The 26515-nt window shown below is 36.2% G+C and overlaps 1 protein-coding gene across 2 annotated transcripts; it reads right to left on the bottom strand.

Moving 5' to 3' along the window:
- Window positions 1–492: 492 nt before the first annotated feature.
- On the bottom strand, window positions 493–24765 carry LOC140330961 (Y+L amino acid transporter 2-like). 2 transcript variants are annotated; one of them, XM_072411590.1, is made up of 10 exons: window positions 24608–24765; window positions 20427–20947; window positions 17368–17493; window positions 14662–14806; window positions 12021–12144; window positions 10050–10153; window positions 7547–7643; window positions 5511–5660; window positions 2917–3100; window positions 493–1374 (listed from the first exon to the last, which is right to left on the bottom strand). In XM_072411590.1, the coding sequence occupies exons 2-10, from the start codon at window positions 20869–20871 to the stop codon at window positions 1295–1297; spliced, it is 1455 nt and encodes a 484-aa protein (XP_072267691.1). In that variant the 5' UTR covers window positions 20872–20947; window positions 24608–24765; the 3' UTR covers window positions 493–1294. The 2 variants fall into 2 exon arrangements, with proteins under 2 accessions (XP_072267691.1, XP_072267693.1); XM_072411592.1 differs by lacking the exon at window positions 24608–24765 and adding an exon at window positions 22601–23510.
- Window positions 24766–26515: the final 1750 nt, after the last annotated feature.

The following is a 26515-nucleotide window of genomic DNA, read 5'->3' as shown; positions in this document are numbered from 1 at the left end:
GCGCCGGTCCATCGGGGGGCGTGGCTGGGCGTGAAATTTAAAAGCAGATTACCGAGTAATCTGCTTTTATATACCACCCGGGTCCTGGCCACGCCGCTGCTCGCATCAGCAGTGAGATGCGAAGCACAATGCAGGACTTTTGCATTGTGAATTTCTGAATTTCATAGTAAATTCTGGGGGTGATGCCAGCTGGCACCACCCCTGGAATTTGCTATTGCTGCTCGCATCTCCTGGAAGATGCGATGCACAATGCAGAAGGTCTGCATTGTACTTTGCATCTCCCTGGAGATGCAGACCAGCTCCAGCATCGGGGTGAGGCAGGCGGGACATCCCCACTCGCATTACCTGGGAGGATGTGTCATCTTCCGGGTGATGTGATTGGTGATGTACTTGGGGGTGTGTCTGGGCAGGAAATTTAAAAGCAGATTACAATGTAATCTGCTTTTAAATGGTTTTTACAGTATAAAAACACCACACAACATGAAATAAAAATACATTTCTAATTTTATATTTTATTTTAAGATTACATTATTGTCTATTATTTCATTATTTTTTAATAATAATTATTTATAATTATGTATTATACTATAATTTATGATTATAATATAATAAATAAACATAATTATTATACCGGGGAGGTAATCCTAAGAATTACAGGTCCACAATATAAACAATAATTTCAATGGAAAAAAATTAGGATCACTTTTTGCATCAAAAAACTGACAGAATTAAAACTCTAGGGGGATTAAAGCATAAAGTAGCCCTTATGAAGTTTTTTTTTCAATTTAATTGTTGGCTAGCAGTCACTTTTACTCATATTTGCCCATTCTCTCCATGCTTCTTGCCCACATGTGTAACAAAAATAATGACAACAACATAACGTGTGTTTACTTGTAATAGTCATTGCTGTAACAGTTATCATGCATTCATTTTATGAGTAAAGGATTTATAAAAAAAACTGCAAGAGAAATGAGCATCAGAAATGCAATGTTAATGGACAACACATACAGCATGCGAGCTGCATTAGTGAACTGTGAAAATGAAGAATACAATGCTCTTCAATGCTTCCAGATGGTGGTAATGGGGAGAGAGAGTAGAATCAGGTAAAAATGGAAGGCTATACAAAACAATATGAGAGAGCTGCCAGTAGGTCATATCTGTACAAAATCCTTTTTAAACAAATTATCACAGTCCTGTTTGAATCCTCCATTGCAAATATCCGCAATGATAAATGTGCATATAATTGAAGGAAACTCAATCATAATTATAGTCATTAGGCAGCTTCAACATCTGCTTATTTATACTTCTCTTCATCATCAGTAGACTGGGTAGCACAACACATGCATATCTTCTGTGTGTACGAAGAAATAAAACCTACATAAAAGAATACATATATTTATTGTCATTGGCAAAAATACCTTGTCATTAGAAATAGATTTCTTTGTGCAAATAGTTTGTAATTTCTAATATCATGTGAATATTTACATTCACTGAGGTCTTTGTTGTTTAATACTGCAGGCTATAGATCATCTGCAGCAAGAGTTTATAATTCTCTGGATCATGCAAGTTATCTTCAGCTGACATTGGAATGCCTGGATACAGAGAGGCACAAGTATAAACTTAAGTTCCAGGCCAGTATTAGGAAGAGAGAAAAAACAGCAAGTGCCCAGATGGGATAAACTAAACTGAGAAATTTATTTTTACAAATTTGTAAATATTCTTGCAAACATTTGAGCCTTTTTTGCCAGTTTATGTGTTAATTGTAGTTAATTGCAAAGCCCTGAAACACAGTGTTGTCACTAAAATTGTTATGAAATGTAAGGGGGGGGGGTATTTATACATTTTCCTTTATATACATATTCCTTTAAATGTAACACTTTCATTTGTTTCCAAATTGACTTCGAAAGGCCTATTGTGTTGTATAGTGTGAGGACACTTGCAGGAAACAATGTAACAAAATCATAAATTCTACAAATGACATGTTTAGAATGTCTTAAAACTGTAAGTTTTGTTAAGTTTTGATTTTTTTAACTAATAATATTTAAAAAAAAATGAAATGAAATGTTACCAGGCATTGAACCCGGCTGACCAGAAAAAGGGGAAGGTCAGGAATTTTGTGCCTTTTCTTCTACTTCTACCAGTCCCAAAGGTGTTTGGCTGCCCAGAAACAGGGTGGGACAGATAGTCAGCGGTGCCTGCTTTTCTTGCTCATATCAGACCCCATGCTCCCTTTACAATGTAAAGCCATGCTGAGGAGCAAGACCTCATCCCCACAACCCAATTCTCAAATGGTTGTAGAAGCTGGGGGAAATATTGGAATCTGTAAGCCCCCCTAACATTGCTGGGAATGAGTACATGGTAACATGGTGACAAATCTTTATTAAGGGACTTATTTTCTTTATTTAATTTGTGGGTGGTAAAAAAAATGTTTTTCTAACTATATTTATTTTATGGCTCCAGCAAGGAGGAAATGTGCCTAATTCACACAAAAATTCAATAATTTAATGCAGAAATGTGTAATGAATATAGCTAGACCATCCCTACTGCTTTGGGTAATTTGAGGTGGTATGTCTATTAAAATACACTATGTGAACATTCTATTGCCAGTTATAAACCCAAACACAAAATAAATGAGTTCAAAATTTTTTGTTTCCCTCTTTTCATATACTAAAACACCAGCAAAAATTGAATTGATCCTCATTGTAGATTCTATGGACCTGATTTATGAAAGTGGATAGGATACACTTTCATCAGTGAAGCTGGGTGATCCAGCAAACCTGGAATGGATTTTCTAAAAGGCATTTGCTATTTGTTAGCAAATGTTTTTAATCATGGACCGGATCCATTCCACGTTTTTCTTTTCACAGAACAAGTCTATACAGATACAAATTTAGTAACCATAAGTAACATTCTTACCTAATATTTTCTTCAAAAATGCTGGTTGTTTTTCAGAAGAAAGGTGGATACACAGGTAGTACACAGGGGCCCCAGAAAAGACTACTGCAACACCAACTAGTGAATCCAAAAGATCACTGTAGAGGGGGACAGCTACCAGAAGCACGCTGCATAAGCAATATACCACTGGGAAAAACAAGCTCAGCTGCAAAGAAAAGAAATCAATAAAAACAAACACATAGGGGTCTGTTTACAAATACAATTTGCCTGTTAATTTGTCCAATATTCAGTCATTGTTTTATTAGAAGATACAGTATTCTATTGTGGTTGCTGTTCTCTTTTGATAATTGGCCTATCTGTTGCAGAATGAGTCTTGGTTTTAATATGCTAAATTGACTGATGAAAATACGTTCTATAGACATGCACAGTATTGTAAGTAGCTTTACTTTTAAAGAGCTTTTCATAGCTGTATTATATATACAACACATGGGAAACATTCTCTATAATATAGTTCTGATCTTATATGATCTATATGATGAATCTCAATAAATAGAAAATTTAGAGGTGTGTATATCCTCATAGTTTTAATTTGATTTACGGTATATAACATTTGTTGCATGTTCACATGCATGTGTTTAACTTCATTTTTCTAGTAGGTTTCAGTAACTCCAAATAACTATAATATATTTATTTACTTTGCCCCTATACCTATTTACACCACTGTGATGCAAGCTTCAATAAAATATTTGGCTAACATTAGGTATATAATTAGATGAATAATTATATAAACTGCATATACCACCCACAACTGAGTGGGATTTACCTAGTTTAAAGTTTCCATTTGTTTGTTGCTTGACTTGTCTTTATATACATAAAGACAAGTCAAGCAACAAACAAATATACATAGCATTTGGGTTCCTGAACAGAAATATATTCCAGTCATGACTTCCAAAACAAGAACTATTCCTGGGGATTGTACATTTTGCTTTTACACCTTTGATTTGTGATACACCTTGAATTCTATATGGTTCCAGGACAACCAGCAAACATAGACATTTCAACTTAATCTAATATTACCTTGGTGGTGAGATGACAACATTTATGTATTGTTTTGTTCTGCGATCCACCTAACTTCTACCCAAATTATATATAAACCCCTATTTTTGTATTAGTAATACAAAGGTGTGCACTCTGGACTTGGACCCTAAATAAAAACATTTAATGTAATAGTTTACTTTATATTAAGTGTAGAGAATGCATCCATGATTTTGAATTCTACATAACTTTTCAATGCATTCTATTCATTGTAGCAATAAGTTATGTCTAGCTGGACTAATGATAAAGATGTTTATCTGCACATCCAAGCAACTCATTTGGTTGTAATAATAATTAATTAATTAATAATTTTTTTTACATAAAGTGCCAACATATCTGCAGTACAGTACAACAAAAAGGGGCAATGGCTCATATTATTCCCCATACCAACTGGGGAATAAGTGTGTGTGTATGTATATATTAATTTATATATGAATGTATATAACATATATATATATATATATATATATATATACATAGTATACATATACTGTTGGGCTAGTGTGTGATTTAACCACACTAGCGATAAACCCGACCTTGGTTCGGGTTAAAAAAAATTACAATTATCGATAAACTCGAACTTTACTCACTGTATGAAAATACAGTGAGAACAGTTCGGGTTTATCGATCACTTACCTGGTCCCGCTGCGATCATCCATCGTCGTGTTCCAGCGTCGTCCTCCAGCGTCGTCCACCAGCGTCGGGTGCCTTCTCCGAGAAGAAGAAGCCGGCTGGCGGAGAAGAAGAAGCCGGCCGGCTTCTTCTTCTCCGTCCGTAGCATGTGCGTGTCCCTCGGCGATGATGTCGGCGCGTGTGCGGGAAATTCAAATTGGATTGAATACAAACTCCTGTATCCAATCCAATACAAAATAATTCAAAATAAATACAAAGTATGTAATTGGTAAATTCAAACTCTCATTTTGTATTGGATTGGATACAGGAGTTTGTATTCAATCCAATACAAAATGAGAGTTTGAATTTTGTTCTCATTTTGTATTGGATTGAATACAAAGTCCTGCATCCAATCCAATACAAAATAATAGAAAATATATTTATGTGGTTTTGTCTATAGGTATGTGACGGACACTAGGGAGGTGTTTTAGAAAAATATATTACTATACAGTATACCGAATTATCGCATTTTCAGTATTTTTCATTTATTTATGTATTCTTGTTTAAGCTGATTTTTGTGTCTTTTATTTAATTTTATTAAAAGTATTTTTTTTTTTACATGATTGTGTTTTTCAAAAAATTTTTTTATTCATGATATCTACTAGAACCCTGTTCGGACATATTTCTGTAAGTTACAGGTCTACAATTTAAAAAAAAAAAAATTTAATGAAAAAAAGTGTAACGCTTTTGGAACAGAAATCTAGACATCAGTGTAACGCCCAGGTGGTTAAACAATTATGATATTCTATAAATTATTGTTTTTAAGTATTATTGTTATTATACCATTATTATTGTTATTAAAATTGTTTTATTGTTTTCAAAGTAAAACATGTCAATTTCATACATACCTTTACAGGTCTAGGAAGATCTGGCTTCTTTATTCTTAAATAAATTTGGCTTCCAACTGCCAAGCCTTGGAAAAACCAGTAACTAAAGCTGTAATAATCAATGAGCTGAAATACATCCTCCACACAAAGGAATATAAGAGACATAAACCCCTGTACAGTATAAAACAAAATATGGCATATTAACATACAGTTTACCTAAAGAATATTCCCAGGGAGAAAATTAAACCCTTTAGTGACTTTAGTGATGTAGAATATCTACTTATGTTATCTTCTTTCACACATTCTGTAAAATACTGCTACCAGATATCATGCAGTTCATCCCATGTTATCATCACATTTCAAGCTATACAACTCTCTCCTCTATATCAGATTGATGTGTCACTCATAATGTAACTTTCAGGGCAAGTCTAAATGTTATGGGTAGCTATTAGAATTTTTGTTTTAATGCTGAGTTTAGGATATAAAAAGATTTCTATAAATATATCGCAAAGAGACTGCAGTAAGTGTGGCAGGGAGTCATCTCATACTGGTAGACTATGGATTTTAGATCACCAGATCACTAAAAAACTCAGGGAATGGACAGTTGTGCCTTGCTGTAAAGCTTTTTTTCTATTTTGCAGGTACATCAGAAAATCAGACAAAATCATGCTAAAGGAAGTGAAGTTCCTGTTTTAGATAGTTGTCTTTTGAACATTTGACCCTATTGGATGATTCACCATGACTTTTTGCATTAATACCAATTTTGTATATTACTGTATTTTCTGTTTTTTGTGACAACTGTTACTAAAAAAAATTAGAAGGAGTCATTTGGAGCAGTGGTCGCCAACCTTTTTGGTCCAGTGGACCACTAAAATTACCGACTCCTGACCACGCATGTGCGGGGAGGCAGTTGTCAGTAAAAAGGGGAAGAACCCTTCCCAAAGTGACATCATAACCCTGCCCACTCTGCTTTCGCAGATCTGAGCCTGCAATGGGAGAGTAGGTGGGTTGTGTGTGCAAGGACACAGCCCACCCACCTCCCTGAGCCTAGGAACTGCTCGGGGGATGTGGTCTGTGGCTCTGGCCGGTGCGTCCCCCTGGCGGGGTCCTTCTCCTGACCCTGTTCGGGGGTGCACTGACCAGAGCCACGGACCCCCAAAATCTTCTTGCGGACCACCAGTTGGTGACCGCTAATTTGGAAGGCAAGACTGCAATAAAAATTTAACTGTTCACCATTCCAAATAAATAAACATTTAACTTGGATTCACTTTAAAGGGCAAATCCAGCCAAAATATATTGTTTAGTTGATGAGGCATAGTTATAACCTCTATCAGGTTTCTTTTTTTTTTGTATGGTTCTTTTAGATTTGGTATAGATCTTTAGAGATTTTACTCATTCTTATTATAATGACTTATCAGGAAGTGAAGAGATCTCAATGGGGACATGTAATTTCAAATTGTTGAAGTCATAGTGCTTGTGCTTTTTAGTATTTAAAAAACATAAGAAAAAAATTATATTATTTTAAAAAATACAGTAAGTGACAAAGAGTTTGGGGCTACTTAAGTAGTGGTTTGAATGAGAACAGGACATTCATCTGAAAATTTCCCTACCTACGCAGAATTCTGAACTTCAACACAAAAGATTTGATACATTTGCAAATAAAATGGTTTATTTTTTGACCTGCATGTAAGGGGGACTTGCCTTTTTTTTCTTGCATCATGTCTCTCCCGTTATAGCTGAATATAGCTGGATACTACTCTCCTATTGAAAATTGTTTCTAAGCAGATAAAAGGCTGTTTGCTTATTTTGGGGATTTTTTTTGCAGAATATTAAAAAAAAAGTCTAGATGTGTCTTGATGCTTAATAGGCATGTAGTGATATTATACAACATTTGTACATATATTCTAGATATATATGCTGATCATTTTAAACTGTGATCTTATATTGTTGCAACATTGAACAAGAAAACATGAAACCCATAGAGGCAGCACTGCTCTTGGGTCACAGACGTGCATGTAAATGTATATTGCTTATAATATTTAAAAACTATATCTTACATTAAAAAGTAATGCAGGGATAGGAGTATATCTATGGATGTGAATCATACACAGAAAATCAGGAAGGTGTCCTTCTGTTGATGCTACAAAAAATAATCTGAAATTAAAATAAAATAATAATATGAGCAAAAAATATTGAGCAATCTGTATTAAAGATCACAATTTTATGCAGGTATAGGTATAGATTTAGAGGGATAGTCATTATAGGGAAGGAACAAAATAAGCTAAGCCTTTAAAGTCTAAGTAAAACTGAACAACTGAAATAACAAATATAATATTTAGAGGGTGGGGGAGAAGTTTGGTGCAAAATGATTTTTTTAATGTTTAAATAATACTTTTTTTTTAGATATTTATGCACCCAAAAAGGGAAAGCAAAGGAGTAAGGAGGTATAGGGGGACTTGGTTCTGAATGAAGAACAGCTGGGAGGCATTGATATTGCTAGAAATCCAGAGCTGTCCTGTGAACTTTTTCTATATTCTCCCCAAAGTCTGATTGTCCCTCTTTAATCTGCTCTGGGAACTACAAATGTCCCCTCTGGTATGGAAAGAAGGAGTAGCGAAGGTCTTCTGTAGTTCAGCAAAACTGGGTGGGACAGACAACATTCTTTGTGATTTAAGTGCAGTAGAGGCATAGTACAGGGCTTAATATCCCACAAAAAAATTTCTAGTAGATCAACAGTTATTTTTTGTACTTGAAGGCTATGTAAAGGCATAACACATGGGAAAGTCTGCATGTGTTGCACAGATGTACTACATATGCTATTTTGCTGTCACATACATTTTAAGGAGGCTTTCAGCTTTCACATAGAAACTAAAGCTACGTACACACTTCCAATTATTATCGTTGTTAAAGGAACGACGAACGATCCTGCACGATATCTGCGAACGATCGTATAGCACCGATCCTGTACATACAGATAACGACACGATCGTTCGTAGATATTGTACACACAATAGATGCGATCGTTTGAGCGATACAGGGAGTGACGTGCACAACAGGAAGTGAACGAACGTTCGTTCATCACGCATGCTCAGACCATGGACGATCAATGAACGATCATACACATGAACGATGGTCAACGATCGTCGTCCAATCCGATCCGCCGGTCCGGTCGTTCATTTCCAACGACTTTCCTCGTTCGTCGGCGTCGTTGGTTACTTTTTTTACGAACGATTTTTGCCCAATCGATCGTTCGTCGTTCGTTCGTCGTTCATTTTGAACGATAAAAATTGGAAGTGTGTACGCAGCTTAACTGTTTACAAGTTAACGATGCTGGGGCCAGCAGACAGACTGTACATAAATATAATCAGGTCATTTTTTGCAGGGCGGACCTTTGTCCAGTGAAGTCGTTGCCAAGATTTAACTCTCAGCACCAGCAAGGACCTGCTCTCTGTTTCCCAATAGCAAAGGGAACTTGCCATGTACTGTAATATGAGTGATAGAGTTGTCTGTTGCAAATGTAATAATAATTAAAGCATAAACAGATTGAACATTTTTGTAAAGAATAAAATAATACTGGCTGACAGCTACCAGTACACATAGTACTTTGGGTTCCATTAAAAATACAATCAGAGAGCTAAATTCATGATATGGTTATTGGAATTTAATAGGGTTTACAGTACTGTCTAAATAATATTCCTTCACTAAACTAAATTAATCCTTTACTAAGTGAAATATGGAGGCCTTGTTTTTGAAAATGCTAATTGCTTGGTTGTTATACTAATCCTTCAGTCTCTTACAAACCAAGCATTTCAGTTCAAGATGTTCAGTTAAAGACAGACATTTTCATCTGCATATGTATTCTGCATACAGGATTGAACTCTGCTCTATGGAGGAATATGTTCAGATGACTAACTGCTATGTAATGTTGGAGGCAAAGGCAGTGTAAGCAAGCACGCTACCAGCGGAAAATTTGAAGGAACTGCTTCATTATTTAAATTGACATTTGTGGCACATTGAGTTAACTTCTGGATACAGATTAGATGCTGTTTCCCCTTGTGCCCTGTGTTTCTGCTGTGTCCTCATTGGTCTATCCGAGCTGCCAATCTATGAAAGAACCTCTCCATCTTGTGTGAACGCACTGATTCTGTATGATCATATGTGTCTCTATAATCCTGATGAAGCGGACTGCACTCCGCGAAACACGTACGGTAGAATATTTTTAGAGACCACATGGGATATAGATATGCAGCGATACTTCATAACTTTCTTTTATAGGTTTTAAGTGTTATAAATAAAGTGTTTTTTATGTTTTTAATATTGTAGAATTGTATGTTATCATAATAATAGCAACATATGCTTTTAAAGTCCCAAAGTTTCAATTTTGCTTCCAATTTTATGTATTCTGGGGTATTCGCTTACAGTATTGAAGCTAAGAAAGTCAGCAATGAAAGCCTCTATGTTTAATAAAGGAAATGTTGTCTTTAATAAACACTGATATTGTGCAAAATGTATTTTAAAATATTAGAAGTGCAAAAATGCAAACGTTACTATTATTCTCACCTGGACCCTGAAATGACTACAGAGTTTAATCCACCGCAGCACGATATAGCCACTGCTATTGGGATAAACCACTTTATATATCCTAAGACTCTCTCTGCAAATGTCTATAGAATACACAAACAAGTAAGGATATTTTCATTACCTTATAGTAAGCAATCCAATACAAATTTTTAGCATTATGGTTGCAGGATATATTGTATTACAAAGGCTCAAGAGACTTTTTTTTAGCAGTGGTACAGCCCTACCAAGATCATACCACTGTTTTTTTTTTATAGCACTGTGTTTTATAAATGTGCTCAGTAATACTGCAGGCTGCATACTATGACCTGGATTTTATGAATGACTATGTGTGGTATGCAGTAGTATAATGACTTAAAATGAAAGCAGATTGCGTTATCTGTTCTCCAATATAATTAAACCTATGATAGCAATTGTACCATATGCTTGGTTGAAGATCCTTCAAATCCTTGAAGATAATGTTAGTAGTTCCAAGTCCTATACATCAAAAATAATTTGGTCTACCTTAAAGGGTAGTGCAATTCAGCATCAGCTTCAAGTAGCCATTCTTTCTGGTTTCTCACCTGGCAATCTCACTTTACATTCCAGAGAATCTAGTAGTTGTGCATTCTTTAAAGTAGATACATCAGTGGACATATTACCTATACAGTTTGTACTACTGCAGGTTGCTACAGAATTTGAGGGTCAATAAAGGGGTATTAAAAAAGGAACATTAGGTGTACCCCTCTTCCCCAAGCCAGCCTTCTCCACTTTCCTTCCCTCTTCCTTTCCCACTTTTCCCCTATGTCTTGTCTCATTTATTCTTTGTTTCTGTTAACTATGCAATGGCTCATTCCCCCTACTAAACTCAATAAACATTGGTATTACGCAGACTACCATAATGGTATTCACGTTTTTACCATACTTGGACCAAATTACTGTATATATTATTACATAATGCAGTAATATGAGGTTACTTCCCTCTTATTTCTTTTTGTCCACATCTCCCCCCCTCCCCATTCTCTTTGTTGTTCTTGTTTTTCCCTTGCCCTCCCAGTTATTGTCCTTATATTTATGTTGTTTTTGACTGCATTTAGCTATGATATGTTTACTATTAGCTTGGTTTGCTATGTAAAATGATGTTACTCGGGGTACGGTCAGTGTTGTAGAGTCATGTAAAAGCTTCTGCCTGCAGCCTGTATAATACCTTTATAGTAGTGATAAGACTGCATTACATCCCATCTCTGGGTCTGGGCATCCTCCTTTTAATAATTTTAGGTTAGTAGGTAAGTGGTTGCTTCTGCCATGTTATAAGTTAGTGTCTGATTTCTTAAAAAGCCTATAATGAGAGTACTTGTACATGTACTTTAAGGCCCCTGTACATCAGTGTCCTTGCCCTCTCTATACTTTTACAAAACTTGTGATGGCACTGTGAGCTTTGTAAAAAAATTCTGCATCTAGAGAGTCATCTGCTGGTTACAAGTGTTCAATACATAATATCCATGCAACATTAAACATTTACACAATTGGAATGTGTTAAAATAATATTTTAACATTTTAGGTCTAAAGAAAAAGCAAAGCAAACTTTTAAAGAAAAAAAAACTGCAAGCAGGAAGGTTATTTATTGCAGAAAGGGCCAGGCTGGAATGACATAACTGCAACAAATGCTTGCAGAGTTAACTTATTCTCAGTAGCCTGGTTTACAAGGATCGTACACTGAACTGTGCATGTGCAGCGTAATGTACATTTTTAGAAAAGATGGCATCATGCAGGTGTATGTTTTATTGAAGAAAGGAAATCGCCTATAACAACTAACAAACTTGCCTGTTCACATTTTTTTAATATTTTTAAACTATACTTTCACTTTAAATAACAAACTATACAATGACACAAACATATTCATGTGTTTGATTCTAAAGCCTAGAGCTTAAAAAAAATATTAGCTCTAAGTTACTGGAAAAAGTAAAATCTTACCACAGCCACTGCACTGCTGTCCATGATGGTGCCCATGTCTAATTCTGTGTAGTATGCAATGTTTGTCATGACATAGATTACTGTGACCAGTGGCATAGAGATCACCATTGATAGTGGCAAATTTCTAAGGAAAAACAGTTAAAATGCTTTTGACAGTGAGATATCATGCTGGTAAGATATGTTACACAAATATACAGATCTGTGAGCTGTTATATCTAGAAGTGCAGAAACCCCTGATCCAAATTGGCAAACGTTTCCTAAATTAACTACCATTGTAAAAGGGTTACTGCATTTTATTAATCTTTGTGCAGTTCCCAGTTTGAATATAATGGGCCTGATTTATTAAAGCTCTCCAAAGCTGGAGAGGATACACTTTTATCAGTGAAACTGGGTGATCCAGCAAACCTGGAATGGATCTTGTCCAGAATTTAAAACATTTGCTAACAAATAGCAAATGATTTTTAAGAAATCCATTCCAGGTTTGCTGGATCACCTAGCTTCACTGATGAAAGTGTATCCTCTGAAGCCTTGGAGAGCTTTAATAAATCTGGCCCAATGTAAAATTTACATGAGGTCATAATAACTTTGACTGATTAACCACCTGGCCGGTAAACCCGACCTTGGTACGGGGTAATAACACTTGCAAAAAGCGTTAAACCCGTACTTTTTTCAGATGGTTAACAAACGTTGTATTGCAATCCGATTGTCATACATTGTATGACAATCGGATTACAAGTGTAAGAAAATACTCACCCGGTCCCCGCAGCTCCTCCAGACACGTCCTCTCTCTTCTGTGTTCTCCCGGCGAGTGCAGTGATGATGTCCGGGGTTTCCCGGTGACGTCGCTGCATGCGTCGGTGCGGGAGGCAGGGCGGGAAATTCAAATCCTTTGCATTGAACTCAATACAAAAAAGCTGTATTGAGTCCAATACAAAGAAATCTTTATATAATATATATATAATTGTATTATATATATATTATATAGGGTACTGTACATATACATTACATTATACACTATTTTTTTTTAAAGATTTTTTTTTTTTATGTTCTATAAAAAAAATTTTTATTAATAAATTTATAAAATTTTGGACATATTTCGGTGAGTTATGCGGTAATTAGGTGAATTATAAGTAATTATTGAGTAATTCGGTGAATTATAGCCCACAATCTAAAATAAATTTCTAATTCTAATTCTTTCCAAACTTCCATGCAAAAAGTGTTAAATTTTTTGCATGGAAGTTTGGAAAGAATTAGAATACCTGGCGTTCGCGTATGAGTCCCTCGGCGATTCCTGATGATGTCTGTGCGTGCGCCCGTCGACGGGGGTCGTAGCGGGACATTTAAATATTTTGTATTGGATTCAATACAAAGTCCAGTATCCAATCCAATACAAAATAATACAAAATATATTTATGTGGTTTTGTCTATAGGTATGTGACGTTGGACCCTGTTTTAAAATTTACCACACTAGGGAGGTGTTTTAGAAAAATATATTACTATACAGTATACCGAATTATCAGTATTTTTTATTTATTTATGTATTCTTGTTTAAGATGAATTTTGTGTTTTTTATTTAATTTTATTAAGAGTAAATTTTTTTTTTTACATGATTGTGTGTTTCAAACTTTTTTTATATTCATGATATCTACTAGACCCTTGTTTGGACATATTTCTGTGGGTTACAGGTCTACAATTTAAAAAAAAAAAAATTCATGAAAAACAGTGTACCTCTTTTGGTACAGAAATCTAGACATCAGTGTAACGCCCAGGAGGTTAAAAAAAAGTCTAGATGTGTCTTGACACGCCCAGGTGGTTAAGTTAATATAGGGTAACATTTAGTCATGGGTGCCATCTTGTGGTACATTTCAGTATTTTACCTGGCTTGCCTGTATAGTCAAGTGACTGTAGGGACCTTACTTTTACATTGGCTACTACAACATCTAATTATGAATAGGTAAGCAACAGTGGATTAAGTTTAATGTAAGAGACCTAAAATAAATTAGTTTTATGTTGATCCACTTGCATCAAAATTAGGTGAAGGTCAGTTCTGTGCATCCAGATTTTTGAAAGTCATATTCAAGCAAATGAATTGTGTTCTCTGGGTATTCTACTAAAATATGTCCCATGGTAAAGTATTTTTAACAAAAGCCTGACTTTTTCAGTTATTTGCAAAATGCCTTAATTTTACTCATTATTATTATTTTGTCATTAGGTATATATATTCATGTAAAATGTTTGGGGTGAGGCTAGGGTATCAGTGGGGCCACAGGGAAGATGTCATAGCTGAATGAAAATAGAAGATCTTGTAGTTTTACGGGGTAAGGAGAAACTGCAAGAACAGTACCATGTATTGGGGCTTTGCTATTGACTGAATAAGTTGGAAGGGCCTGTAAAAACACAATTTCCTAACAGAAATCCGTGGCATGGCAAAAATTGACTTATTACCACACATTTTTCTCCACTTACAAAAATACAGTTTTGAAAAAAAAGCAAGTTCACAAAAATCACTCAACTATCCCTTATCACTAACTGAGCCCCCTAGAGACATATCAGTATATCAGAAACATCTCAAAACTGAAATTTAATAGTGATCATATTAAACATAAAATAATTTGTATAAGGAGAGATGTAGAAACAATACCTCTTAACATTTTTCATTTCGTCCGTTACAAAATTAATGCAGTCCCATCCAGAAAAAGAATACAGTGCTGAATAGAAAGCCATAGTTAATGAGCCTATGTTCAGATTTGAGCCTTCAAATGATTTTTCCAAGTAATACGTGTTTCCTAAAAGTAAATTGCATAACCAAGATATTGTATTAACAAAACAAATTGAATTGTCACAACAAAAAAAGGTACAAAGTATTTAAAGTTATAACACAGGAAACATACCAATAAGTTGTCCCATAACTTTATTTTTTTTTTCTTTTTACACTTTTATTTGTGATGTTTTTTAAGGGGGGATTTTATGGGTTTAAATAATGTTTTTAGAAATATTTTTCTACAGTATGGAGTTTATCCACAGTATTTACATGGGGCATCCATTTCTTTAAATCACATTTTCAATAATTTGCTTTTTTTAGTTAGTGCGGCATAATGGGTACACACTGCAAACCCTCCCATTCCCAGAAAAGTCTGTCTGACTAAAACAATAGATTCTGTAGTTTCTTATTCTATAACTTACAATGTCACAGACCATATGATCTAGAGTTGCCCTATAGTCCCCTTAGTAGTGTGTGCTATCTTTTAAATAGCTTCCATAGTATGTATTATTTTGCTACTTTCTTCTACTCTGTGCCCCTTTATTTTGTTCCAGGTTTCTAGTTCTAACAGTGGAGTTCCCCATCGTTCTACTGCACCCAAACTGTCAATCTTCCAAATCTCCAGTAGTGTGTCGTAATTTCCAGTCCCTCATGTCCCCTGTAGTATACTTAGATTTCCAGTGTCCCTGAAATGTGCAGAAGTTTCCCATGTCCCAAATTTGTAAGTTCCTCTGTAGTGTCCCCTGTTCTGTAGGGTTTGCTAATGCAAACAAAACTTAGAATCACATCACAAAAAAGATTTGAGGAATAGGGATGAGCAAGCGAAATTTGTAAATTCGCTCTTGCTGCGAATCGGGCCTTTCTCACTTACCGAACATGTAAGCAAGAATGGCCTTGTGAATTTGGCTGTCGAATTCAAATTTTTCGGGACCTGCAAGAGTGATCAGGGGAGCGGAGCTGACAGCTTTGCTCCCCTGATTGCTCTTGCAGCCCTACCAGAACTATGTGTTCTTGGATAGAGATTCTCTGTTCAAGTACACAGGTGTCCCGCGGCTGTGCTCATGAAAAAATGCAGCTGTGTAAATCATTCTGTGATGATTCCCACGGCTGCATCCATTCATGGGCACATCCGTGGGAATCCTTCTGTCAGTGTGCAATCCCCGGGCACTGGAGGTTAAATGAGGAGAAGGCCCCCCATGCATCACCTCTAGTGCTCTGTGATTGGCTGAGGAAAGGAAAATCCTGATGACGCTTGAGCTGTCATCAGGGTTTACCTTTCCTCAGCCAATCAGAGGAACGGGATCACAGGATGATTCCCACGTCAGTTTGAGTACCGCGGCTGTGCTCATCAATTAATGCAGCCGTGGGAATCATCCTGTAATTTACCATCGGAAGTTTGAGGAAATTTTCGCAAGACTGCCAGAGGCCTTCTTGCTCATTACTATTGAGGAACCCCATTGGGGATAAGCATACCTGTCATAGAGAAGGTGTACCATGACAGAAGCTGCCTAAAAGTGCTTGCAGAGATTTGGAAGCAGATGAAAGCCCTGTGAAATCACTCGTCCACTGAGGATAATAGGATATTATGTAAAGACAGCATCCTGCAACCATTGGTGCTGCTAAAAACATGAAACTTCAAATACTCAGCATGAGAATGGAACTTGGAAAAATGAGAGCTAGGGTGCAAATGCCTCCCTGTCCCCCAGCACAATCTGTGCCTGGCTGTACTTTGGCAGTTTCATATTTGAATTTTTTTTTGTGTATTTACGTATTTGGAGTTAAGCTTTATTTTCAGCTTTCAGCAATACAAAGATTAGGAAGAATCCAACTGGATGAAAATGTAAGTTAAGCACCACTATGCCTGACAAAAAATGTTGACGGGCATGCATTCATGAGTGGATCACTTGTGTAAAGTCAAATACAGGTTGACATTCAAAAATCCGTCAACCTCCGGACCTGTGGAGTGTCAGATTTTTAAAAATTCCGTTTTTTTTTTAAATTTTTATCTCCACACACAGGCCAGCCTTCCTCTCACAGTACCCGCGGATATCTGGCACAGTTCCAGGGAGCAGGCAGCAGGGACGTCTCAACGTGTATTTAGTTTAGCAAGCAAGTGTTTCTGCAGAACAGCGCCAAAACATTAGTGGCCAAACAGTGTACTGCGGTCCCTGTATTGATAATGTGATCCGAAAAAAATGCCGGGAAACTGAAGGATCCGGATTATCGATGGAGGGGTTTTCGATTGTCAACCTGTATATGTTTCAGAGAAGAAACAATTGAAACTTAAAGTGGACCTAAACTAAAATTTTTGCTTTACATGAAAGGGTGGACATCTCCAGCGGAATTGAGGGATCTGCAAAATTTAAGGTAAGTGTGATTTTTTTATTTTTTTTATTTTCATTTAGTTCTATTTTAAGTAACTGAATAATGGCTTGAACACTAGCATTGTCAAACACAAGGTTTCTTAAAAAACAACTGCGTTTGCAGAATACTGATACCAATTATGGATTCTAATTTTAGCAGTCATCAAAGCTTTTGAATGTCTTATCTTGAAGTTTGCAATTCATTATAAATGATCACACTTACCCTGGCATAGTCGTACAATTCCTGTGATGATGATGATAATCAAGGCTAAGACTTTGCCAAATGTGGATAGTACTTGAAGCCAGGCTCCCCATTTCACTTTTGCACAATTCACTGCTGTTAACAATACTATAACACAATCATCAAATTAGTATTGACATTATATCTTGGAAACCAGTAAACATAGAAAAGTGAACTTGAATTTCCTCATAATATATTTATTATAAATTGACATAGGATAGCGACTCACTAAGCTGTTTATATACTGATTATCCAATTTACTTAGTGGTGCATGTTCATTTACTAAGCATAGATGCCATGTGCACTATACAATTTCTGGAAGGCTGTGAGCTGTTGCTGTAAAATCATCTTCATAAACTTTGTGATCTGGTATCTGTCTATGGTCTTTCTTGCTGTCTCCATTGACTTTCCTACTTGGCAAATAACTCTGACTGCTTTGGCTTTGACTTATATTGTTATAATATATATATATATATATATATATATATATATATATATATATATATATATATATATATATATATATATATATATATATATATATATATATATATATATATATATATATCTTCTGAATGCAATTCGTATAAAAAACTTTGCTCTTGGTTATCTGTCTGCCTTTCTGATTACAAACTCCTGAGCTTAGTCGGTGAACTCTTTGAACAGTTACTTTAATGTCAGGTCAGTGTAATCAGCATGGCAAAGAGATGAACAGGGGCAGAGTGTTTTGTATATAATGGATTGAGTCCAATTTGGAGTGTCTGTGAGCATGACCTGCAAAGGAAGCTATGAAAAGCACCACAGTTTCTCAACCAGATGTTAAAGGTGACAAATGTTGTAATAAATTACAATTGTCCCAAACATTTGACATTTTACTCCTACCAAGAACAATAGTTTTTTTTTTTTCATCTAGAGTAGAACATTAAATTACATTACTGACTATTCCTAGTAAAACATTTATTATGTGGTATTGATACTAGCTGTTTGCTTTCTGATGTAAAAACAAATATTATGTAACTCATTAATATCTTGCTATTTAAAAAAAGCCCAAATAAGCCAATGTTTAAATTGCTGGAACAACTGTGGGCCATCTGATTTTACCTATCTGGTTTTACCTAAGGTTGTCAGAAGTCTGCAGTAGGTTTCACATAAAATATTAGAGTCTCAAGACCAGCTTATGTAGAAGGCAATTTAGACACAAAAAGTATAGGGAAAAAAGAAGTGGAAAAAAGAAAAGTAGATACATAAACGAAGTTGAAAAAAGTAGGAGAAAAGAAAATTAATGAAAATAATATATATATATATATATATATATATATATGTTCTATAACAAACTATTAACAATGATACACCTTGCAAGATAAATTATTAACTAAACTTTAGTTAGTTTAATGAATTAAAAATGTTTCAGCTAATATCATTGATCAATTGCTTGTAGAATATAATGGGCCTGATTTGTTTCTCCAAGTTTTCCAAGGCTGGGGAGGATATACTTTCATCAGTGAATCTGGGTGGATTCTTTTTAAATTATAATTAAATTAATTTGCTAACAAATGTTTTCAACCCTGGACCAGATACATTCCAGGTTTTCTGGATCCCTCAGCTTCACTAATAAAAGTGTACCCCCTCCAGCCTTGTAGAGCTTTATTAAATCAGGACCAATGTGTATGCCTCAGGAAATTCACATAGGCTTGATGAGAGAAAGTTGTCAAAGAGTAATTGGGTCAAAACAAAACAATACGCACTCACCCAGGTGCTCTAATGATGATGCAAGAATGGTTTAGTGACCAGTTTACCCTTGTCCTGTTAAACTGGCTTGCTCGACGTGGTGAGTTTTGATGGATGGAGCACCCAGCTCTTACGATGGGCATATTTATGCATAATATATATATATGGGTAACTATGGATAGTAACATGCAGTTACTCTCTATAGCCTATGAGTGCCAACTGTAATATTTTTCAGCCCTGATATTTCTAAGTAGCACAGATGTAGACATGCCACAAATGGACTCATACCTCCACCAAGGAATATGCAGCCAGAAACAAAAGCAGTCTCTTTTACTGTTTTGTCAGGGGGGAAACAATTCTGTTGTATCCTAGGCATTTGTTATATCCTATTTGGTATAGGTATATCCTTAGCCTGCTGTGATTTTTAGCTAAAATTCTCAAAATTGTGTACCTGACATTGCCTAGGATGAGACATGGGAACACCTGCCAAACTAGTAACTAAAACTTTTGTATATTATGTTAAAAAGTGGACTCTGCAGCTGCATTTACCAAAATTGTGGATACGATTAGTTGTTGGACAATATACAAATATTTCTCAATTAGCTTTACAGGTGAAGAAGGAAACTGAAAGATATACATTTTCAAATTTGAACACTAAACACTGATATGAAAGAGCCATCTAAAGATATTGATTGTGCTACTCTTTATACTATAAGGCTCCATTGAAGAAGCTACATGGGGCCAAAGACTGACCTTTTCTGCTGATCTCCAGGTACATGCCTTACCAGAACCAAACCATACCATGCTGAGATCGGATATTGACATTTGTCAATGACATTGACATTAAAGTGGTATATTGGTATGGTTACAAGATATATTATTACAATTTATTTGCAAGGTGTAGGTATTGCCAGGGATGTAAAGAAAGATGGCAGATCAACCAAGGTATAGCTTGTCATTACACTTCAGATAAAAATGCAGGCATACCAAGAAAAGTGGGCACTCCAGAGTAGCAGTAATATTGAAACAATTACATTTTTGCACATTGGACAATGCCCATTGCCTTGGGCATTATGATGGAGAGCCATTTGTCTGCCCATAATGGACTGGATCATTGATTTTATTGTAAGTAGTTGCATGGTCACAAAAATATGAGTAAAAGCCATCAGTTTTGGTTTGTAAATATTACCTGGAATGTTCACTTGATTCAGTAACAAAAATGTGCATGGTACTCAGCAAAGATTGGCACCATTATTCATGGTATCAAATATAGTGTAGCTCTATGAATAGTAATAGAACACTGAGATACTCACCCACACATACTGCAGAGAGCAGGAACACTGCAGACTGAGGAGGAGTACAAGTAGGAAAGAATGGCTGAATGATGTACTGTGAAAATGTCACAGCTAGAATAGCTTCACTTGCAGGAAGGATTATTAACACGTTGGTCCATAGATATAAAAAAGCTACAAATCCACCAAATGACTCCTTAATATATATGTAGCTTCCACCTGACTTGGTAATTGTTGTTCCCAGTTCAGCATAGCAGAGAGATCCAATTACTGAAAATATTCCTCCCAGCACCCAGATAATAAGTGACAATCCATAAGAACCAGCGTACATAAGAACTCCCTTTGGTGAAACAAAGATTCCTGCTCCAATTGTGTTCCCAACAACCATGCTTACTGCGTGAAGAAGTGACATCTCCCTCTTCAGCTGCACTATATTTTTGGACACGTCTTCTGAGCTGCCCTTCATTTTTGAATTGTGTGTTAACTTGACAAAAAATAAATATATCACAAGTGGAGTGATGTTCTTCTGATGTGGCGAAAGCCTGAAACAGGAATGACTTAAATTATTATAAATATCAGTATGGATCAGGGGCAATTAATAGGAAATCAAACATTACAGCTAATTCAAATAAAGTTGGTAAATAGTAAGAAACACTCTGTTGTTAACAACATAAAGCCTCCTCCCTGTTTTATTTTTTTGCCACAACAAATGTGATAAATGTATACTTTCATTTGATGGAAACTTATTACAAAAAAATTGTATTACTATTGGATGGTCATTGCTGACCTCTCCTGCTTAAAATGTTAGTTGGCTGTCATGCCTAAGACTTGGTATCAATACTTTGCTGTGTAATAGCAGTGACCTTCACAGGCAATTTTAGCTAGGCGCATTACCTGGCATATTAATGCAGCGCTAGATTTCACCTGACAGCGGCAGAAACACTAAACTGAAGTGCATAGAGAATTAGCTGTCAATTCAATAGACTGTGCATTGTGAAAAATAAGAACAAATCCTTCCACTTGACACACTACTGTTTACTCCATTTAGACTAATTCCCCCGTGGACTCTGCCGGGGCTCCACCAGGCAGTGGAGAGTTGTCCCATTTTGGTAATCTTGTCCAACACTCCACCATCAATTCAGGTTTAAAGCTACATAATTTTTCCCCTTTATATGCTTATCCCTGTTTTTTTTTCCGAAAGCAGGCTATGGATGGTACACCCTGTGTTTAATTTAAACAATACATTACACAGCTCAAAAAAAAAAAAAAAATACACTTCTAAAGGGTTTTTTTTTAATATATTTAGTGTATTTCAGGTCTGCTGAATCCAGAAATGACATTGGTTTCATTGAATTGTCTCTAGTTCAGGATGATACAGTCTGATACAGGAATCAGAATAAACGATTTTACCAACAACAAATGTTAACACAGCATATTATTATCAATCTTTATTTACACCGATGTTTTGCATTTTATATATTAAATGTAGCATTATTTTCTTGAAACTTAGCCTTCTTTGTATTCATTCATTTTCTTTTTTTTTTACGGAAATATGAGCTCTTCAAGAAGTTGTTTAAATGGCCCTAATGTATTTTTCTACATTTGTGGTGAATATTCTCAGCAAACACAGAGAAACATTACAGAATTTTTTGAAACAATCATATCTTGCATATTTTGGTAGTAAACGGGGGGACCAAGATAAGTATTGGGCTCCCCATATGGTATGCAAACTTGTGTAGAGTGTCTACGTCAGTGGAGAAAAGGAAAACTGAAAAACTGAAAAGTTTAAAATTTGGTGTACCTATGGTATGGCGAGAGCCCAAAAATCATCATAATGATTGTTATTTCTGTACTGTGAATATAAAATATTTCATTTGTTACAAGGAAAACAAGTGGGAGTACCCTAACTTGGATTCAGCAAGACGACCTGTGCCGCATGGTGTTGATGTTCCCATACCATTGCTCAGTACACTCCCTGATATTCCTGTATCAGGATATACAGGGTTTGGAGTGTAATCCAAGAGTTAGCAGTGGAAGTGAATATGAAGAAAAAAGTTCCATCAAACCAGCAGTTCTCCCACGAAGAGCTCAATGATTTAATATGTGACCTTCAGGATTCAGGCTAAAAGAAAAGAACTGTCTGAGACCGGAAGTTAAAATAACAGTTTATAGGACAAGAGAGGTGACACTCCTACCATATATCAGTGAAGATGGGGACTTTGTTTCCTGTTGTAACATCCCTGGACTACTAGCCCATATGGGAGTACCAGAATACCGAACACAAGACTGGCGGCTTTTCATAGACAGTTCCACTCATTTGAAATCTGTTTTACTGCATAATGGCAACTGCTATGCATCAATTCCAATTGGTCACTCAACAAAACCTAAAGAAGAATATGAAAATATCAAAATGGTCTTACAAAAGTTTTGCTATCATGAACACTAATGGTCCATATGTGTTGATTTAAAAATAGTGAACTTCCTACATGGACAGCAAAGTGGATACACAAAGTACCCATGTTTCATCTGCTTGTGGGATAGTAGAGTAAAGCAGGATCACTGGAAAAAAGTGACATGGCCTCCAAGGGAAAACATGAAAAAAGGTGCAGTGAACACCATTAATGAGCCATTGGTTGACAAAGAAAAAATCATTCTCCCTCCACTACATAAAGTTGGGATTAATGAAACAATTTGTTAGAGCTCTGAACAAGGACAGTGATTGCTTCAAATACATTTGTAGATTATTCCCCAGATTGAGTACTGAAAAATTAAAAGCTTTGATGGATCCCAGATTTGGAAACTGATAAATGATTCAAATTTCACAAGTTACATGACTGATACTGAAGCTTCTGCCTGGCACAGCTATGTCATGGTTGTCAAGAACTTCTTGGGTAACCATAAAGCACAAAATTATAAAGAACTGGTACAAATTTTGCTTTTAAACTTTAAAACTTTGAGTGCTACTATGAGCATAAAGGTACACTATCTCCATAGCCATCAAGATATAAAGGTGATGGAAGAAAGGTATCAGGGCAGATGGGATAGACACATGATGGCAGACTACTGCTGGAGCCTTCAACGTGATTATCCTGATCACAAACAGTCAACATGTCATTTTCATCAGAGATATTTTATGTGGGCTATGTAGTATTTTTGATGCGGATTTCAAATCTGTGTTTAGTTTTTCTCTAGCACGTCTAGTTTTTGTGATGCAGCTAATTATTTATTGTGCGAAATTCGTTATTAATAGCCTTAACATGTTACAACATTTAACAACAGTTTTCTTTTTTTAAGGTTAGAGACCGCACTAACTGCGAATGATTTCATTTGTCATCATGCCTAGAAATTGCCCTAATGATCCAGACAGTTTCTGTTACGTGTGTGGTTCATTCACAACGAAAGCACAACGTCGCCAAATTACCACAGAACTTAAAAAGATATACAAATTATATTTCAGCTGTCCACTTGGTGACCAGGATAAATCTCGGGCTCCACATGTCATCTGTACCCAATGTTCCAATGGACTGCGTGACTGGATAAATCAGCGTAAAGCAACAATGCCATTTGCAATCCCGATCGACTGCTATTTTTGCTGCGTCAACAAAAGTGGATTCTCAGGTAAAACTAAGCACAAAATTGTATATCCCAGCTTCGATTCTGCAATTAAGCATGTTCCCCATGATGTTTCATTGCCAATTCAGGTACCGCCACATGATGGACTTGCTTCTGTAGAAGGTGCTGAGGAATGCGCTGGAGTTGCAGCCAGTTACAACCCCGAATCATCTGATCCTGACTACTTGGCTGATGAAGATTCAGAACCAGAGACCTGACACAAGCAAAGCTGAATGATCTCGTTTGTGATCTAAATCTCTCCAAAGACAAAGCCAAACTTTCTGCATAATTTAAAATAGATTTAAGGACAACAAGTAAAGTAAGGCTCTATATAATGGCCACAGGAGCAAATATCTCACTACAGTTTTAGAAAACCCACATGGTTTACTGCTAAAACACTTATCAGCTTTCACAGGGCTGAACAGTATGTTTTGGACAAACCTTTATTTTATCTAAGCTACTCTCAAAAAATTAGTTATCAGTCACAGCTAGAGGTTTGGGGTCCTCAGACGACATTTAGCATATTCATTAAAAAAGTAAGACAACCTGGCTTAAGACACTGATCACTATCCATGCATACATATGCTTACTGTGATTACGGTAGACTGAATTCCAGCGCTGAGCTGACCCTTCTGTCTGTTGAATCTACAGTGATTGTTTAAAGTGACACAGATCTATGATCAAAAATAAATCGAAGCAAAGCCCAGTGAACAGTGCGTGACCACAAGCTAACCTCCACCTTTTTGTTGCTAACCTTTGCCCTGTCCATGTGCTTAGTTGCAAAATACATAACTAATATAATGCCAGTACACGTTCCCCATGTATGCTCCAAAATGTAGGCGGAGGGTTGTACTGGAAATGTTCTGGGCTAAAAAATGTCTTTACACTAGAAATCTTTATCTAATAGGTTAAAGTTCATTCTTTCATATTTACTTTTTTGGGAACTCTTCCAAAAATAGAGCTGAAGCAGGTGATTTTTATTTGCTATATCTTCCTGGCAAAAACTTTTTTGTGGCTTATCTTACATACCTGTTCTCCAGACTGTGGCAGAGTTCTGCTTTACTTTTTTAGGCACTTGCCTCCTCATTGCCTTTTTAGCCGTTTACTGATTTAACAAATGGAAAATTATCAGTCCTATTTTTAAAGAACTCTCATGGTGTCAGTCTGTATTAGATGCATCTCTTGCTACATTTAGTAATAGTACATTTTATTTTCATTGTATTAAAGTTTTAATTATAAAATCCCTTTATTTATAAAGAAGGGAGGGAATAATAATGCAACTGAAGTATACATAGAAACAAACAACAAAATGCACAGAGAAAAGAAATTATAAAACAACATACATGTTAAGATAGACGATCCTTAAAACATCAACCATGGGACGTTTGGAAACCATTAGGATGCACATTACTTTGAGATATAGGACCCTCAGGAGTTAGGGTTCAGTCGGCATTTATAATTTAGGGAGATCCCTAACATTCAGCCAGGAACTAATGTAACCCAGTAGAAAGTAATTTAAGAAAGATCGCACCTCTACCCCTTCAGTGAATAAAGGGTTACCTATAACTAGCATTGGGTGAGATGGACTGGGTGATAGGACGTAGTGGGTAAAAGATTTCTTACATATAGACCAGGTCACGCTTATGAGGGGGTGCTTCCCTGCTGCATGTCTGTTGTAGTAAGACTTATTATTTAATATCTGCATGTCTACTCCAGTAATGAATATGGAGTGAGTGGGAGGCAACCTAATAAAGGTAGAGGTTTGGGACTCCAAGTCCTCCTTTTGTTGTAGAGGAAAACAGCACAAGCCTGCAATGTCTGCCCCTCCCCCGACCCCAAATAAATTCTTGAATTCAATACTTTAAAATAGGAGGTCAGGATCTGGAGCTGAGGTGTCTGTATGCAAAAAATATTTCCTAGTAGATTTTAAAACTGAATGTATATGGCCAAACCAAGAAGATTTGAGTGTGGTCCAGCACTCTAGATCTCTAAAAACTGAGGACAGGTGTGAAGTTAAGGTGAAAAGTCCAGGGGCAGTCTGAAAAAATCATTGTACCAATGGACTTGTTGGCAGATTGTTCCCTTTTAAAAGAATAGGCTTGAGACATTTGACATTGAATGGACTGAGAATTTTTGTAACACAGAAGAGTAGTTGATTTTGGAGTTTGAGAGCCCACCATAGGCCCTCAGGAGATTAAGTAAAGAGATCACTGGACTAGTGATCATAAATAATTAGTCATTGGTTTAAGCTGTGACCTTTTGTTGGGTGCTTCCAAGGGATATGCTTTTTATTACCACTGAAGCCCAGATAGCAGCCAAAAAATGTTCATGATAAATATATTGAGGGATAAGGAGCAACCCTCTCTCCTCCCATTGCATTCCATCTCCTGAAGGCTGTAGTCAGTATTCCATTACTGGGAAGTTCATATTAGGATTTTGGCATTTAGCTAGAGTGGTTTTAACCTTCTCCAGACAGAGGGATGCCAATTTATCCCTGA

This window comes from Pyxicephalus adspersus, chromosome 5 (assembly GCF_032062135.1).
Source record: "Pyxicephalus adspersus chromosome 5, UCB_Pads_2.0, whole genome shotgun sequence".
NCBI classification, from domain to species: Eukaryota; Metazoa; Chordata; class Amphibia; order Anura; family Pyxicephalidae; genus Pyxicephalus; species Pyxicephalus adspersus.
Note: the sequence above shows the minus strand (reverse complement) of the source record. Positions and strands in the feature narration are given on the sequence as shown.

What these genes read in the sequence shown, in the direction of transcription:
- LOC140330961 (XM_072411590.1), bottom strand. Translation starts at nt 20,871, where the DNA reads ATGAAGGGCAGCTCAGAAGACGTGTCCAAAAATATAGTGCAGCTGAAG. An exon ending in AATTGTACGACTATGCCAGG is followed by an intron (nt 14,807 to 17,367) that starts GTAAGTGTGATC and finishes ATTTACTTTTAG; the next exon opens with GAAACACGTATTACTTGGAA. An exon ending in TCCCTGCATTACTTTTTAAT is followed by an intron (nt 5,661 to 7,546) that starts GTAAGATATAGT and finishes TATACTGTACAG; the next exon opens with GGGTTTATGTCTCTTATATT.